Genomic DNA, 17,029 nt, shown 5'->3' on the forward strand with positions numbered 1-17,029 from the left:
TTCTGCAGATTCAGTGTTAAGGAAAGCACAACCTGTAATATTGTCCACTCACCCTCTTTTGCTTTGAACGTTCATTTATGTCTAATTGGATGTGTTCAATTTTCTGTCAAAAGCTCCAAACAGTTTCAACTTTTGCCAGCTGGTTGTGTCACGCCATCAGTAACTCAATAGAAAGATTTCGTTTTCTGCACATGCAAAACAGAGAGTTTCAAAACCCAAACAAAACTCTTCTCCAAGCTATACACGTTGGAATAAAGAAATTACACTTGACTTCTCTATGGTATTTGCTTTGTTTTAACAAGGGAAGAAATTCCCATTCAGCCATTTAGACTCCCAACCGCTGGTTTCTTGTGAATATGAAATCAATTTGACTTTCCAGGACAAACATGTGGATGAATGCAGGCTTGTGCCAATATGCAACAGAATCAATGTACCAAGGAAATTCAGAGTAACAGTCAATCAACACGGAGTGGTTTATCTAATGTGTAAGTGTGATGACACATACTCGACGCTGGCCACAGTAACCAAAAACAAAAGCACGTCTGAGTTGCTGTGCACGTTCAGCATGCACACAAGCTCTGGGATGTTGAAAGCTAAGAAGTCCACTTTGATGTTTGTTCTGCAGTGCAGGGATCTTCTGTCTCAGCATTGTGGTACGGGCTTTTATTGTAATCCTCTGTTCATAAGAACTGTGTGCTGTATGAACCAACTTCCTTTTTTGACTTACAAAAGCAGATTCACAGTTTTGCAAGATGGAGTGAGTGTTGTTGCTATTGTCGCTGGTCATTTAGAAATACAACATTAGCCCCGACTTCCCTGTTACAAAGGTCTGATTTCTCTTTGTGCTCAGACTCAGATAGCAACCAGTCAGCCATGCACTACTACCACCTGCTTCATATGATTCCTAAAAGCTAATTGGAAAAGGAAAAGAGGAAATAACACAGCGTTGCTCTCCACTTCCAGTTAAAGCTTTCACTTTCTGCTTTTCTTCTTGAGATGATTGAATCTGACTTTTCATGTGAACCATTTCATTTTCTCATTTCACAACTGATTTGATTTTCAGTTTTTGAACATTTTTTATTGTGAGCTTATTATAAAAAAAAAAGAAGATGAGCGTGCTTTCAGTTGCTGTATTGGCAAGGTGGTGATCTGAGCTAAAAGTTGATGCCACTATGCTGACAGGACAGGTTTCTACTTGTCACCGTGAGGTCGTGCTAAACAAGTGCAGCTGAGACTACAGTCTCATCGGTCTGCAGGTTTCTGGTGACTTTCTATTGATTACATTCACATTTTGATCTGATGATGGTGCCAAAGGAATAGTTCAGGGATCACCAACGTGAGAGGAACAGAAATGACCCTTCCAAAGCTTTATACTGGGCCTTGATGTGTCCCATTAGTTAATACTACGTCTGAAATATAGACAGTATAAAAGATGGAGACAGTGACTGTGATGTTTGGTTAATAAAATCAAAGGTTTTAAAGTCCTGAGCTGAGCGTTTTTGTTCTGGATTTGAAGAGAAAAGGCCAGATATGAGTGTTAACCCAAACACACCGCCTACTACTGACGAGTGACAAGTCCTTAGTAAGCATATCCTGGATAATCCTCGCTGACTCTTCATCATTCACCATACAGTTTTGTATTTAATATGAACTGAAACCAGTGACTGAGCTCATTAACCTCAGGAGTGTCCAACGCCAGGCCTCAAGGGCCGGTGTCCTGCAGGTTTTAGAGCTCACCCTGGGTCAACACACCTGAATCAGATGATTAGTTCATTACCAGGCCTCTGGAGAACGTCAAGACATGTTGAGGAGGTCAGTTTGCCATTTAGAACAGCTGTGTTGGATCAAGGACACATCTAAGACCTGCAGGACACCGGCTCTCGAGGCCTGGAGTTGGACACCCTTGGCCTGTGACGAGTTGAGGGTTAGGGGAGATCTAATAAATGTGCTAAGCACTACATGTGTATAAAAAAATAATAATAATAATTTTAAGTGTAGTTTTAAAGCATCAGTGCAGAAGTTGTTGAGATATTTCAGTCAAACCAGAAATATGAGCTTCACATCGTCACTAGAAGAAAAGTCAGAGAACACATGGCTGTGATATATGGGGATGATGAAGGCTCATTATTACTTCGTGAACAATAAGTGAACAATGTAACCTGCGTGCTTTTGCAACATCTTTCTCTCAGACCAATGACTATGATGTAAACACTTCTATATCTCTATATTCAAAGTGAAATGTATTACTTGAAAACAGGTTAAAAACATTGACCTCTGCCACAGGTGGCTGCTGTTCAGGGGGTAACGCAAATCATCTGCTAATCAGAAGGTTGGTGGTTCGATCGGTGGATGCTCCAGTCAGCTTCCAAATATCCCCAAGTTTCTCTGAACGTGAATGTTAGACAAAAATCTAGAAAGAACACATCACATATAATTTGATTTGCATGTCACAGAGTGAAATAAGTATTTGATCCCAACCCAGGCAGGATTCTGGCTCCCACAGAGTACCATCTATCAATCCCTTACCATGAGGCGTGAGCTCCAGGCTGAGGACAACCGATGGTCATTTCACATGTTCATCTAATTTTTTTCTGCATTACTTCTGGCTGATGTTCTGTCTCCATTAAACAGTGAGCAAACCTACAAATTCAGCAGAGGATCAAAAAATTATTTCCCTCACTGTGTATGAGGGGACAGCTTGGACGCTGCCACAGTGAACCATGTGAAGGAAGCCAACTCTTCACTCACACATTTACTGTAGATTAGTTCATGTTAATGACACTGATGCTTCAGCATCTTATTAGCTTTATAAGAGCCATCGTTGGAGTCGAGCAGCTGGCCCCAGTGACGGGTTCTTGGTTATAGACACTAAACTTTGAAGAAAATATTTAATGTTTCCACCTACATGGCAGAATTACACACTCATCTGTGCATCTATAATCAAGCACAGCTCCAACCACTGACAATGGTGTTGTCTTTGTAGGTATTTATTCTTAAACAATGATCAAATTCAACTTTTTGGAAAACTCAGAAGATCAAAGTGACTGTCAGGAGAAACTGAACTGGCCTTTAAACTTCCACCCCAGCAGCTACATTTCTGGGGTGACCAACAAAATTCTGAGGTCAACAAAGAGACAGTCATTAATGAAATATCCTGTATGTTTAACCAAAGTGAAAAATACACGGCTGTGGTATTTTACTTTCTAAAAGCAACTGGTGCTTAAAGCATCATGACAACATGATCGAGTTAAAGCAAAAGAATAAATGTGCTCCTGGTTTCTGATCACTTTTCATAACATCTTTATTGAATCTGTGTCTCAGTTTTAAACATATTTACAGATAGTTTCATTTCATTTCGTTTTTTCGTTTTTTAGTTCAGTAAAAATACAAATACAGAACACTCAGTTTTCAAAATCAGCGCCGCTCCCAGCGACTCGATGGCCGTGCAGGTTTCAACTCGGGCTTCCTCCTCGTGACATGTAGGCGGTGATGATGTCAGTGTGATGTCAGCGACTGCGCTGTAACTACGGACTCTTAATGGACACGATTGTTGAATGAAGGAAAATAACACGGAGGAAATAAAACGCAGGAGGAATGAAACAGTCCTACGACCTGATCAACACAGGAATGCTCTGAGAGCCTCTCTGAAATTTTAAAGGGGGAAAAAAAAAACACCACAGCTGAAATTTTGCTGCATAAATAAAATAAACCAGAATAAAAGTTACCAACATTTCTACTTCTGCGTTACATTTTGTCCAAAAACAAACAAACAAATACAATTTTCTAGATCGATCAAACATGAGCAGCGTTACGAAGAAGATCGGCTATGACTGTCTGACATCACATTAATGTAACCCCCGTTGTCTGCTTCCACTCCCAGTGTTGGAGTTAGTGATGCTAATCGACTCCTTCAGCCGACATCGGTCTGTGTTTGTGCTGTAAAAGCAGCAGGAGCTGTTGGTTAGCAGCCCCGCATCACACAGTATGGCTTTACTGACAGACGACCAGCAGATCTAGTCTGCAAATCCTACTTTCATAAAAGGAAATGTTTGTTTCTTACATTTTGGCGAGAGGACAGGAAGGAATACGCAAAGCTGTCACAGCATTTAATAAATGTGGCTCTTTTTGTGCTGTTATCTTTGTGTCCCAGCAGTTCAGGGTGATTTCTCTAAGTCTCCATAATGTGTGTGCAATTACAAAACCTACTGACCTACTACAAAACACAAGACGAAAGCATAAATGCAAAACATGAAGAGCTCCTGGCTAACACAAAATGACGTGTTAGCCAGTGTTTCCTGTTTCTGTATGGTGCTTGGCTTGTCTTGCTGGTATGTTATGTCTGATGTTTATGTAAAGACTTAGAGCAGGGGAGTCAGACATAAGGCCCAGGGACCAGAATCACACCAACAAAGACTCCAATCTGGCCTGCTGGACTGCTTTGGAAAATGGCAGACACACATTTTGGACTTTTAACTATATTTTCACGCTGACATTCCTTCATGGCCATTCATACAACACCAAAGTAATTAAGTAATAGATAAACAATGAAATGACAGAATGTTTTCTTTCACTTGAGTCTACAGTAAAAGAATTTTGTGTCATTCATTTCTTAGGTTTCCTTCATTTACTACAGCTGCACTTTTTACCATGTAGATCAATGACAAACTTTCGTGAGTGAACTTCCTTTCTTATATTAAGATATCTCTGGGATTAAATGTGCAGGTAAACGTCTTTACACTGACTGAGTCCAGCCCACTTAAGATCACAGTGGGCTGCATGTGGCCCACCATGTAAAATGAGTTTTCTTTAAAGCATCTAAACAAATCTGTGATGTTTAATACTGCTGTTGTCTTTAAGACGCTCCGCATATGAACCAAAGCAGGAGCGGTATCTGGTTCTTGTGTGTCGGATAATCGCTTGCACTAACATTGCTATGATATGAGACAAGCTTACTCACATGTCTGCTGCCCTTTGGGACTTTTTAATGAGTCAGAGAACGGCCCTTAAAAGTAGCAGATCACATCAAACGTTTAAAGCCTTTAGTCAGATTCACATGGGAGAACTGTATCATTCTTTTTTCCCCCCAACATATCATTTTATTTATTTATTTTTTATTTTGCAGACTGCATTACATTATCTGAGCAACCCGAGCAGTAAATCCATCACGCTGCATTAGATGTACCACGAGGAGCTGTGTTAAGAGTGATAACTGGAGGCACTGCTGCGCTGCTAACGGAGCTGCACAAACTTCCATAAACAAGGTCAAGATCTTGACGCGAGTCAGAGTACGGAACGAGCCCTGCTGTGACTTTCAAACCTCAGAGAAAAATGGCTCGAAAATCTGGGCAAAAGATGGAATCAAACGCATCCCTATACTGGAACTTCAGGCTTGTCCCTGACCTCAGGCAGCACTTACAAGTTTGACTCTGATAAAGTAACACAACTGCAGCTGCATACAGAAAGTATTATGATCTAATATTAACTGAATAGCTTATTGTGCATGTAGTGTAATAACTCAAGTGGAACATGTTTGATTCCTTAAAAATGTATGTTTTTAAGAGTCCGACCAAAACATGTGCTTTAAGTATGAAACTGAAGCAAAGATTTAGGTGGCAAATGATGCATCCGACTTATGAGGTGGGGTGGGTGTAGATATAGGATGCCAGCAGGAGACCATAAGGTATTCTAAATTTATTCACCCTTCTCAGTGCCACTCCTCTACCAACCTCTTCTTCATAGTCTTCCCATTAAAAATGCAAATAAATGATTTTCACCAGGTTTCATATTAACCACAAAACAAACATTCCTATACATAAAGCATGGTTACCCCATCACAAAACGTAAGGGCCTGAACATAATGTGCCTGATTGATGAAAAGCTGGAAAATAAGATGAGACAAAGGTTTACAGAAGCTGTGAGATGATGGGGGAAAATGTGAAGGACAGAGATTTAAAAAGAAGAAAAAGCAGCATTGAATCCTATAGCAGCAGAACGTTTTTTTAAGGAGGGGAAAGCTGCGGCTGTGTCTCTACATGGAAGAGGATCAGGACTCATGTGGACTGGTGAGAAAAGGGGAGGTCTCCTGTAGTCCCCGTCTAATTACTCTTCCACTTATGATGGCCAGTTTTTCTGAAAACCGAGGATCAGAGGAGGCGGTGACCACTGCCACAAACTGCCCTCGCTTTGATGATGTGCCCATCTGCTAGCAGTTCCGGGTTGAAGTTCATCCGATGGAGGTTAAACAGGAAGTGGATTTGGGTGGGAGAAGCTGAGGGCTGTGATTCAACCCTGTGTCCCCAATATTGATTTGTCCAAAAGGAAAAGAAAGAAAAAAACGGTTGTGTTAACAGACCCTGTAAAGTCCTGAAGTCTGTCTGCTTGGAAACAAAACAAAACAAAACAAAACATGACACTTTCATCAGTTTAAGTGTCAAAGTGTTTTTGTAATCCTTCATAGTCAGCTGTCAGCGTGTCAGCTTGAGTCTGCATTGGAGTTTCTTCAAATAAAGACTAAAAGTGATAACAAAAAAAAGCTAATCACGCCTCTGGTTTGGAGCTCTGTCCTTCAGTAAAAAGAGTCGATTCAAGCCAAACACGAGGCTGAGCAGCACACCCACCATCCTTAAGATTCGAGCAGAGAAGACAGATCGACAGAGTCAAAGAGTAAAACATAGAAGTAGAGCGAGTAAAGTAACAGGTCCTCTCGCTCTGTAGTGGTCTCTCCCCACCCCCCGGGTTGATGGTCTCAGTTAGAAATCAGTTGAGAGTCTGAATTGTAAGTTTGTCTGGTGTTCGTGGGTGGGTTTTTCTGGGTAGGCAGGCAAACAGGCCCCTGGTGCCGTGGTGCACAAAAAAAGTGCCAGCCCGTTTACCGCTGAGCGGGCTCGCTGCCGGGCAGGGTGATGTTTCCCAGGTGGAGGACTGGCAGTGGGTGAGCCTCCGTGTTGAAAACCCAGTTCTCCAAGGGCAACAGGTCATCGCTGGAGAACAGCAGGTACAGATACCTGAGAGAGAGGATGCGGGTAAGGGGAAGGACGTGTGAGGGGTGGTGGGTAACGGGGTGAGGAAGAAGAAAGAATTGCATGAGTTGGGTGAATATAATGTCAACAGCTTCGTCATATCAAAGTGGGAAGTGTCAGCTTAAACCAACAATTTAAATCCTAAACCTCTGTTTAATTTAGTGTTTTTACAGCTGTTGATTCACATCTGTTGTCATGACAAAAAACAGCCACAAAACCAAAACAATTATTATGATTATCACACCCGAACAGCACAAACTGCTCCACATGTTGCGAGAGAAACCTGAATAAATACACAGAACAACTCTATATGCAGTATAAGAGTTTACTGCAGGAGGCCGGGAACTCGTCCTAAACACAGTTTACACCGTGACTGAGAAGCTCTCAATTTCATTAACATCTAAGATTAATTAAATTCTCATCTAATTTTTTTTAAAGATTTCAACTTGCTTGTTCACTTCTTAGCTCCTAAATTCTTGACATAAACTCAGACGCTGGATATGTGTGACGATCAGCGTGACTGGCAGCCAATCAGCAGCCTTAGCTGACACTTAGCTGCTGTATTGCTTTGACGCGACTGGCTTGAAGCCAGCAGAGACAAAGATTGAGAAGAGACAGACACCAAAGTCTGCATAACACTGAGCCATTCAAATGTCATCCTCTCAGAGAGTTAGCAGACAGTGTGGCGTGCGACCTTTAACGACTTCAATACCAAAGACGGATTTTATTGGCATCTGATGCTTTGTGGGTGTTAATTTTAAACCCGTTATACTTGCAAATGAAGAGCTGATAAATAGCTTCGTGTAAACACGAGAGCTGACAGGACCGGCAGTAAAACTGAGCTTGCTTTGTTTTATGATTTTCTTTGGCCTGTCAGGCTGTCTGAGTGACAGTCACAACTGAATTACATCAGGTTATAAATACTGAACATTGTCAGGAGGAGATGGCATTCAAAGAGCAGCCAGCAGAGGGAACCAGAGAGCTACATCAGTATTCAGTTCTCCCACTGCGTACGAGCCTTCAGTGAGAGCCTCTTCTCCCTTCATCCATCAGTGACCATGATGTGCCACAGAGCCATGGCAGCTTCCCTTCACGTTAGCTGACTTTATTTATTTGTATGGCTGTAAAAATATCCTGACACCTGTTCACTGTCCCCAGAGAAAAGAAATCACAACAATAACCTGGTGAAATGACTGGTTCTTTGTGTACGAGCAAAACAAACAAACAAAAACAGCGAGTCTCTCTTGTCCACACTATAGACAGTAAACAAACGTTGGATGAAGCCTCTGAGTCTGAAAAGTGAAGCCAGCTAATTAGTGCCTTTAACCTGCATAAATACCTGTAGCTGCAAAAAGACGTCTGTCTATGGGAACGTGTCCGTTTGCCTGGACCTCTGTAAACACTTTGCTGTTGAGTTCATGCCCTCAGTGGTCACTCTGCAGTGCATTTGGAAAGCATTCACAGCGCCTCACTTGTTGCACATTTTCTCATGTTACAGCCTCACGCCAAAATTCATTTTTCACCTCAAAATTCTACACAAATCCCCATTATTGAGAAGATGAAAAAAAGTTTGCTTGAATATCTTTTAAATGTATTTAAAATAAAAAACAATTAAATAATTGGCCGCCTGACTAATCTGAGCCATCAGGGTAGATGGGCCTTAGTCAGGGAGCTGACCAATAACCTGATGGTTTCTCTAACAAAGCTCCAGCATTTTTCTGTGAAGCGAGGAGAACCTTCCAGAAGGACAGTCATTTCTGAGGACTACACCAATCAGTGCTGCATGGTAGAGTGGCCAGACAGAAGCCACTCCTCAGTAAAAGCCACATGACAGCCCCCCTGGAGTTTGCCAAAAGTCACCTGAAAGATTCAGACCACGAGAAGCAAAATCGTCTGGTCTGAGGAAACAAAGATCAAACGCTCATAACTGCCCATCACCTGGCCAATACCATCCCTACAGTGACGCATGGTGGTGACAGCATCATGCTGGGATGTTTTTCAGCAGCAGGAACTGAGAGATTAGTTGAAGTCGAGGGAAAGATGAGTGCAAACAAATCCTTGATGATAACCTGCTCTAGAGCGCTCTGACTGGGGCAAAGGTTCACCTTCCAACAGGACAATGACCTAAGCCCACAGACAAGATAACAAAGGAGTGGCATCAGGAGCACTCTGTGAATATCCCAGAGTGGCCCAGCCAGAACCCAGACTTGAACTTCTTGGGGAACTAAAAATGGCTGTGCATTGATGCTCCCCATCCAATCTGATGGAGCTTGACCGGTTCTGCAAAGAAGACTGGGAGAAAATAGCCCCCCCCCCAAAAAAATGGGCCAAAAAACCCAAAAAAACCCCAAAACTGGCCAAAAAATAGGTGTGTTAAGCTTATTACAGCATGTCTTTGTGTATCATACTCAAAAAGACTTCAGGCTGTAATTGGTGCCAAAGGTGGTTCAATAAAACATTGGGCAAAGGTTTGCAAGAATTTCAAGCAAACTTTTTCACTGTCATTATGGGATATTGTGTAGAAGTTTGAGGTGAAAAATGAATTGAATCCATTTTGGAATAAGGACGTTACATGACAAATGTGGAACAAGTGATGCAAATACTTTTCAGATGCACTAAAAGTATCAGTAAGAAGCATTATTAACGGTATGCTCATTGGCCAGCAAATTGTTATTGACAAGTCACTGCACCAAACTATTTCTGAGGCAACACAAATACAAGAGTTTGTACAAATGCTGCAAACTTTGCAGCAGCTTCACTCAATGTGATTGCGACTGTTGATGCAACTGAGAATGAACACTCACCACATGTTTCTACAATGACCACATACTTAATCTACAAATATGTATGAGTGCTCTGTTAGGGCAAACTTTAATAAATAAATAAACAAACATCGGGTTAGAAACTGACTGCTTTTGTCTTCTTCCACTTCTGTTTAACAGATAGTTTGAAATAACTGCAAACGCTTTTCTCTGGTAAACCCCCTCAGTCAGCACCCACACACCCACACTGAATTAATCATAAGAATCATTAATTAAAAAGCATATTGACTATTCACAGCTTCTGCCAATTGATCGATCCATTAAGACAAACTTACTTGAGTGTCTCAGCCAGGAAGAAGCTCTGCTGCACGTCGTCATAGGTTGGATTGGATGAGTAGACGTCCTTCACCCCCGAGAAACCTCCACTCACCCTGCAGTACTTATCAATGGCCTGGAGAAGACGGGGAGACAGGGGGAGGATGAGAGGTAGAAGGGGGAACAGAAGAGGAATGAGAAAGAGATGGAAGGCAAGTTGTAGGATGAAGTGTAGAGCAGAAACAAGGAAGTTGAGGAGACAGAAAACAAATGAAGGCAGAACAAAGAGGAAAAAAAGTGGACAGAAATGAGAAAATGGTAGAGGGAAGGTTTACATGACAGAAAAGCAAAATGAGGAGAAAGCATTAGAGTGGAGGAAAGGTGGGGGGAGGGGAGTACAATTTTAATATGCTTATAAAAAGCATGGTGTAATTAATTTCTTTGCGTGTGACAGATTAGAGAGTGTCCTGCGGTGACATACAGGAAGCAGCGGCTGCACAAAATGTGAGGAAAAAACAGATTACCACAACTGCTGCCTTTCTGTTCTTTATACTTCATTCAACTTTTGTGTTTTGTTTTTACAAAGCAGTTTCATAATGAAGGTACACACTCATTTGGCTCCTGTTATCCTTCACCCGTGGGGAGCTGGAGTGCAATGACAAAGTAAACGCTTTCTTAAGGTGAAGTAAAGCCCGTGGCCATCCCACAGGGGTATTTACAATCTTCTAATCAGGCTCTTTTCACCTTCATCTGCACATTTCTACTGAAGGCAGATTTACTGTTTCAACTGGAGATATTTTTTCTTTTTTGGGGGGTAAAAACGTCTTTGTTCTCTTTTTTGCTTGTGCACGATTCCTTTCGAGACACACGGTTCTTTCAGGACAAAATGACAGCACAATCGTAGGTGGTTGGGATGTAAATCCCCCGTTTGCTCACTTTCGAGGGTTTATCGCTGATTCTTCAACTGTGAACGATGTGATGTGTCAGTGTTTCAACAAGCGCAAAACAACAAACACGGAGAGCAGCCGGGCCGACAGCAGCAGGAGAACCGGGTCTATTAAATGATCTGACACCTGAGCATTGTGCACTGCGACTCACACAGACAGCTGAGTCAGTCAACGCTTTGAGTTTAAACTGTCGCCAGATTCTGATTTCCATTCTAATCACGCTCAACTTACACAAGTTATGCATTTATAAATCAATCTCTTGAGCGCAGGGCTATTAATGAGTCCTGTTTTTGTGGATTCAGCAAGCACGCTCAGCAAGTCAATTCCTTTTCATTCCTTCTATCGAACAAAGCGATCCAGATTAGAAAACAGAGCACACTTTTGTAATCCTGCTTCTCAATATTCACATCTATTGACGCGAAACAACAGCGACTAACACATATTCCACGTATCACAATGCTTTTCCAGGCAGCTTAACTGGATGATTCCCTACTACAAACAGTTTTGGCTCATTTGCGAGCAGGTGCTTTCCCTGCCTGCACACACAAACCAGAAATAGCTCATTAGAAATGCAGCAATCACCCAGCTGGTGACACACAGTCCATTCTTACCTGCGCGCTCTACTGATTTGTGACACTGAAAATTGGTGCTTCTGCTCATGTCTTATTGACACAGACAGTGCATGGAATTCAAAGTGTGATATCTGTCCTTGTCTTTCAGTTTGCCCCCCTCTCTCACTCTCACCTACACACACACGTTTCTCTATCCTGTCCTCGAGTGACCGTTTCACTGTCAGTTTGGACCATAATTCCAGATTTTCACGGGCTGCTGCGTCCGGCAAACTTTGCCCTTCCTGATCTGCACTGCAGTGCCCTGCAACAGCCAGTGTGGCACACGAACACAATAATAACAACCAGAGTGTATCATAGATTAGGTCCAGGCACTTAAAAGAGACATTTTAACACAAGTCACATAAACACTTGAGCTAAAACTCAACAGTCTGGAAATTTTCTTTCATAGTTTACACAATGGTAGGGGTATCTGCACCCACAAACATAAAAGACACATGCGCGCGCACCCACACACACACACACACACACACACACACACACACACACACACACACACACCCACCCACGTACCTCAGCACCATCTGTGCTATATAAATTATCCGATAAAAAGTCTACCTGTAGGGAATGGAGTGCAAGGCGGAGCAGTGTTCCTGCCACAGCCAAGTGAGGACACACTGCACATAACAGCAGCTGGGCTTCACCTCTGCATGCACACGCATGCACAAACACACACACGCATACACATGTAAAAGCCAGCCAATGTTAATAGCTGCTGTGAATAGAGGAAGCGTGACAAACAGAGGCAGGTTTGGTGTACCAGATGGATGCAGCTGGGGTACGGGTGTGTGTCTGTGTGTGTGCCTGTGTGTGTGCATGTGAGCGAGAGACAGAGCAAGAGGAAAGGAGGAGCTGAACTTTAAGGCAACAAGCAGAAAAGGTGTTTGTGAAGAGTGGTTGCTGGGATTAAGAGAGCAATACAAGAACAGAGTAAGGTGAGTGAGGAAGGAGAAAGCCTGGGGTGTTACGTCAGAAAGAAACAGGTGAGAAAAGCAATAAGATACACACATGGTTAAATACAGGCAACGTGTAAATATTAAGGCTACGTCCACACTAGTGTGTTTTCGTTTGAAAACGCATCGTTCTTTCTCCGTTTTGGCCTCCCGTCCACACTGAGACACTCAAGGAGAACGCAGCATTTTGAAAAGGCTCTCGAAAGCGCATACATTTGAAAACGGTGCTTTCGCGTCGCAGTGTGGACAGCGAAAACGGAGACTTTTTGAAAACGATGACACAATTTAGTCATGTGATGCAGTCAAGTGACCAATTAAACTAAGATAGCGGAGGGCGTTATACAGCAGTTGTTTTGTTTGCTTTCAATTTTGACAGCCCTATTAAAGATTAATATCAGTCTGTACATGCTCCAGGTAGCTTTTCTTCAAATTCTTTAACTCTCACTCGCTTTTGCAACTTTGTACTTTTGTGTTACTCGCAGCAACGACTCCACCTCATTGTTAGTCCATTTAAAAAAACTGCTTTTCCTCCACATTTTGCCGCAACGTTTCAAAGGGCCGGAAAGTAAATAAAGGGCAGACAGGAATGAGGCAGGCCGAATCTGCTTGCGTTTCACGCATGCGCAGTACTGGAATGTAAGCGTTTTCGGCCGTTTCAATGTGGACGTACAACTCTGTGAAAACGACTGAAACGATAATGTGGACGCGGAGCGTTTTCAGACCGGGCTAGTGTGGACGTAGCCTAAGAAACGGAAACTCAAAAAGTCAGCACGAAATGAAAAAGAAACTAGATATAAAAGATGGCTCTTAAACCACCCTACATAAAAAATCCAGACAGGTGTTAAGCATGCGGTGCTTTTACACAGGAAAAGTGAGAGTGGAAAGTAGTTCTGAAAACTCCAGTATTTTGTTAACAAGCATTGATTCAGGTTTATTATGAAGGTGCATATTTAACATACTCAATTAACATGCAGCATGAAATAACAGATAAGTATGGTTGAGTGAATGGGGCTGACACAGAGTGGAAGAGTTTCAGTATGCAAACAGAAAAGAAACTGAGGACTCTCTCACTATGTGCGCTGGTTGCCTAAGTTAATGCCTGTGTATAATATTTAGAGTTCATTACACTTCTGATGCCTCTAAGGGCAAAGGATATGACAACCAAAACAACGTATAAAACACAACACCGTATAAAAATGAGCAATTTAGAGCATAAAAACTTCATGCAGAAAGTCAACACATAGTTTAAAAACACTTGCTAAACATCACCATTCATGATTAGGCTTAAATCTGTCAAAGTAAAAGTATTTTGTTCCACATACAGAGAAAATCCTTGACCACTACACAAAGAAAGGGGATGGCAGCTCTCTTTTGCTGCATGTCCACTTATCCGTGCAGGTTCTCAATCATCCAGGTCACGGTGATCTTAAGTACTTGATTCTTCTTCTTTTTCAGATTCAAAAAGATGTTTTACCTCTTCTTCTGTTCTGGCAGCTGATGGGCAATCCCAGGTCTTTAATCCCAAGTGGGGTTGTCACCTTGGAGGGTAGTGCTGAGAGTCAGTGACATATGCTGTCATCGTGTCAGTCAGTAAGGTCACATGGGTCAAAGTGTAAAGGGAGGTTCAATTGCTTTGGAAGGAGTCACAAGACTGGGCAATAGTGGCTGCTAACTGGTGTCATAGGTACCACAACACTGTTCACTGATGGTTGTTTACACTGGACAAAGATGTCTCCTTTACCCCTGTGTCATCGGTTTTCATGTCCTTTCTCTTTTAAGTGTAGATGTGCAGCTGAGTCTTTCCTGGCTTTACTACACTGGGCCACGTGTTTTTGGAGTGGCTGTGTGGCCTTTCTTACATAAAGGCTCCACTGCACTGCACATTTTGCACAGCTCATCTTGAGTTAGGATAGTTTGTCCTTGGAAATAACTGGTTTTTGTCAGGTCTGTGCACTTCTCAGACAAACCATATTAGGAGCAATAATGTTGTTCCCCCAGTTGTTCTGTTTCTCCCCACTTAATGTCTGACACTCACTTAACCCATTAGTGGGAAGGGTCACAGCAAATCAACACAAGTTTGTTCAGAGTGATCACTTTTATCTTAAGATGACACATTTCCATCTTGTGGGAGTGGTCTCTTCCAGGACAACAATGGTCTTCTCCAGAGAGTTTGAGGGGGTCGCGGTTTGATGAGGATGATGATGTTTTGGCATTCACAATTTCCAGATCTAACCCCAACTGTTCGCCAGCCTGCCATTGGCAAGGAACACTTCAGCTCAACTACTTTTTAAGATAAGATAAAACTTTATTAATCCCTCGGGTGGGTTCCTCTGGGAAATTCGGTTTAAGCTACACAATATCTGAAAGCTGTTACATGCTTGTTTGTAGTTTCCCCCCTTTCATCTAAAATATGACACAACCACAAGACCGAATCAAAACAATCTAATTAACCAAAAACACTGTTTAAACTGTTTATTTACCTGTTACCAAAAACTTAACTGAAACTTCAGGATATTTGAATCAATAAAACTTCTTGATCAAGGGCAGTACGACGTAAATAAGCTGTCATATTTATTAGCATTGCAGGGTGTATATGCATTATTAAAAGAGAGGCAAAGATGAGCCTTTCAGCACCAGCTCTTTAGTGTCAGACACACTGAATACAATCACACTTCATAAACACACCTGCTAATAGATTTGTCTGAAACATGAGCTCGAACACAATTCCTCCCAGTCAGAAAAACAAAGAAAAGGTGACAAGAAGATTGGCAGGACAAAAGAGAAAAGTAAAGAGGGAAAAAAGCAGTAGCTGAAGATGACAAGCAGGCCAATAGAGATTTATACATAGAAGACGCACCGAGTCCCGTATAGCGGGTGAACTCTTTAATCCTCTGTCAGAAGAAGTGGAACAGAGGGGTGAAATGTATAGAGACACTTTCATTTCTCTCACATTTCCATATTGAAGCACCAAAGGAAGAAGATCTAATAACATATCAAAACATCCCACCAGTACAAAAATTGCAAGATGTCAATTTAAATCCCTTCATTGTGCTCTTTGAAGTTTGGTGAGACCTGCACTGCTTTCATTTCACATATTTAAAGCTTAAAAGAACAGTCTACCATAGGTTGCTGATGATGCTCTGTTAAAAGCACAGGCATGGTGAAAATGGTTTGAAAAGACGCATTTATTCTGTCGGTTACCTGCTTTTAGATGAGAGGCAAATTACTACTAATACTAAAGCACAGTCTGACCTTCTGACTCAAAAGTCGATGTTAAATATGGTTTCTACTGCAAAAAACAAGCTCTGTTTACTGTTTCAATGTGCTATTTACTTTCTAATGGACGCAAAGCAAAGAATATTTAAGTAAAGAAAGAAAACTGGAGAAAAAAAACCCTGCAATGGGAGCACTGTTAGTTCATAATGAACAGCTAGACAGTTGGAGAAAAATGGAGCATTTAGTTGAGATTAAAGATCTGGTTAATAACGTAATAACGTAAAATAATTCAACAAACCTAACTAAAAACTAACTTTGAAACATCTTTGATAATCAGTACCGTTTGCTTCATGAGTATTTGCAGTCACCTGCCTCAACCACTGACACTCACGGTTCTTCTCACACCGGTTGCTGGTAAACTTGCATCTTCCCACCAACTCCTTTTCTTGTCCATTTTCATTTTCATCAATTAGCTTTCACATGACGTCATTATTGGCGAGCCCACCAGTAAAAGGAGAAACAAGACTCTTCTCTGGTAACTTCCAGTAATTTTTACCAAGTTTGTTTCACCAGAATTTACGGTTGCTAGCAAAGCATTAAGTATGGCACTGTGTGTAACAACACTCATCCTGACTGGGGATTTTTGCTTCAGCGGGAAATCTACACCATAACTATGTCACAACCACAAGCCATCTGAGACCCTACAACAAGCCTATTCAAATGGCGGCCCGCGGGCCAAATGCGGCCCAGAAGCAACCTGCGAGTGGCCCTGCCTGTGGTCCTGGCAGAAACACAGAAAACCCAAAAAATGAATTCATTAATTAATTTTTAAAAAATTAAAAATTCCTACAGCGTAGTGTAGACTGTGAATGCAACACTCCTAGTAGCCTAGCAATATTTAACCCACAATGCACCGTGATGTGAACATATTAAACAATCATCGTAATATATGATGCGACAACAGCATGTCTTTCTCAGTCCAAAAGCGCAAAATTGACAATGAAAACTGTCGGTTTAACCCTGCCAGGACTGACAAATACTTATTCATTTTACCGAGTTTAATAATCTTACAACCGGAGTTGTACTACCATGGTGAGGGTCCTGTACAGCCCAAGAGAGAGCTGCAGCATCTTCCCTTCGTGTTTGCTTCTTGGCGAAGAAGAAAAGGCCTTTCACAGATTCTGAAAC

The 17,029-nt window shown here is 41.9% G+C and overlaps 1 protein-coding gene across 4 annotated transcripts in view; it reads right to left on the reverse strand.

The window, feature by feature from the left end:
* Nucleotides 1-3,288: 3,288 nt before the first annotated feature.
* Nucleotides 3,289-17,029, reverse strand: part of man1a2 (mannosidase, alpha, class 1A, member 2) — a 147,996-nt gene continuing 134,255 nt past the window's right edge. For all 4 annotated transcript variants that reach the window (XM_086265801.1, XM_086265803.1, XM_086265802.1 and 1 more), the window contains exons 13-14: nt 10,117-10,232; nt 3,289-7,004 (exon numbers count right to left, since the gene is read on the reverse strand). In XM_086265801.1, the coding sequence (XP_086121927.1) occupies nt 6,869-7,004; nt 10,117-10,232 (252 nt within the window). In that variant the 3' untranslated portion in view covers nt 3,289-6,868. The remainder of the gene's footprint in view (nt 7,005-10,116; nt 10,233-17,029) is intronic.

Source organism: Aulonocara sp. 'chitande type north' Nkhata Bay, linkage group LG16 (genome assembly GCF_057382095.1).
Source record: "Aulonocara sp. 'chitande type north' Nkhata Bay isolate Kocher_YH1m ecotype deep benthic linkage group LG16, A_spYH_male_GT1.1, whole genome shotgun sequence".
Lineage (NCBI taxonomy): Eukaryota > Metazoa > Chordata > Actinopteri > Cichliformes > Cichlidae > Aulonocara > Aulonocara sp. 'chitande type north' Nkhata Bay.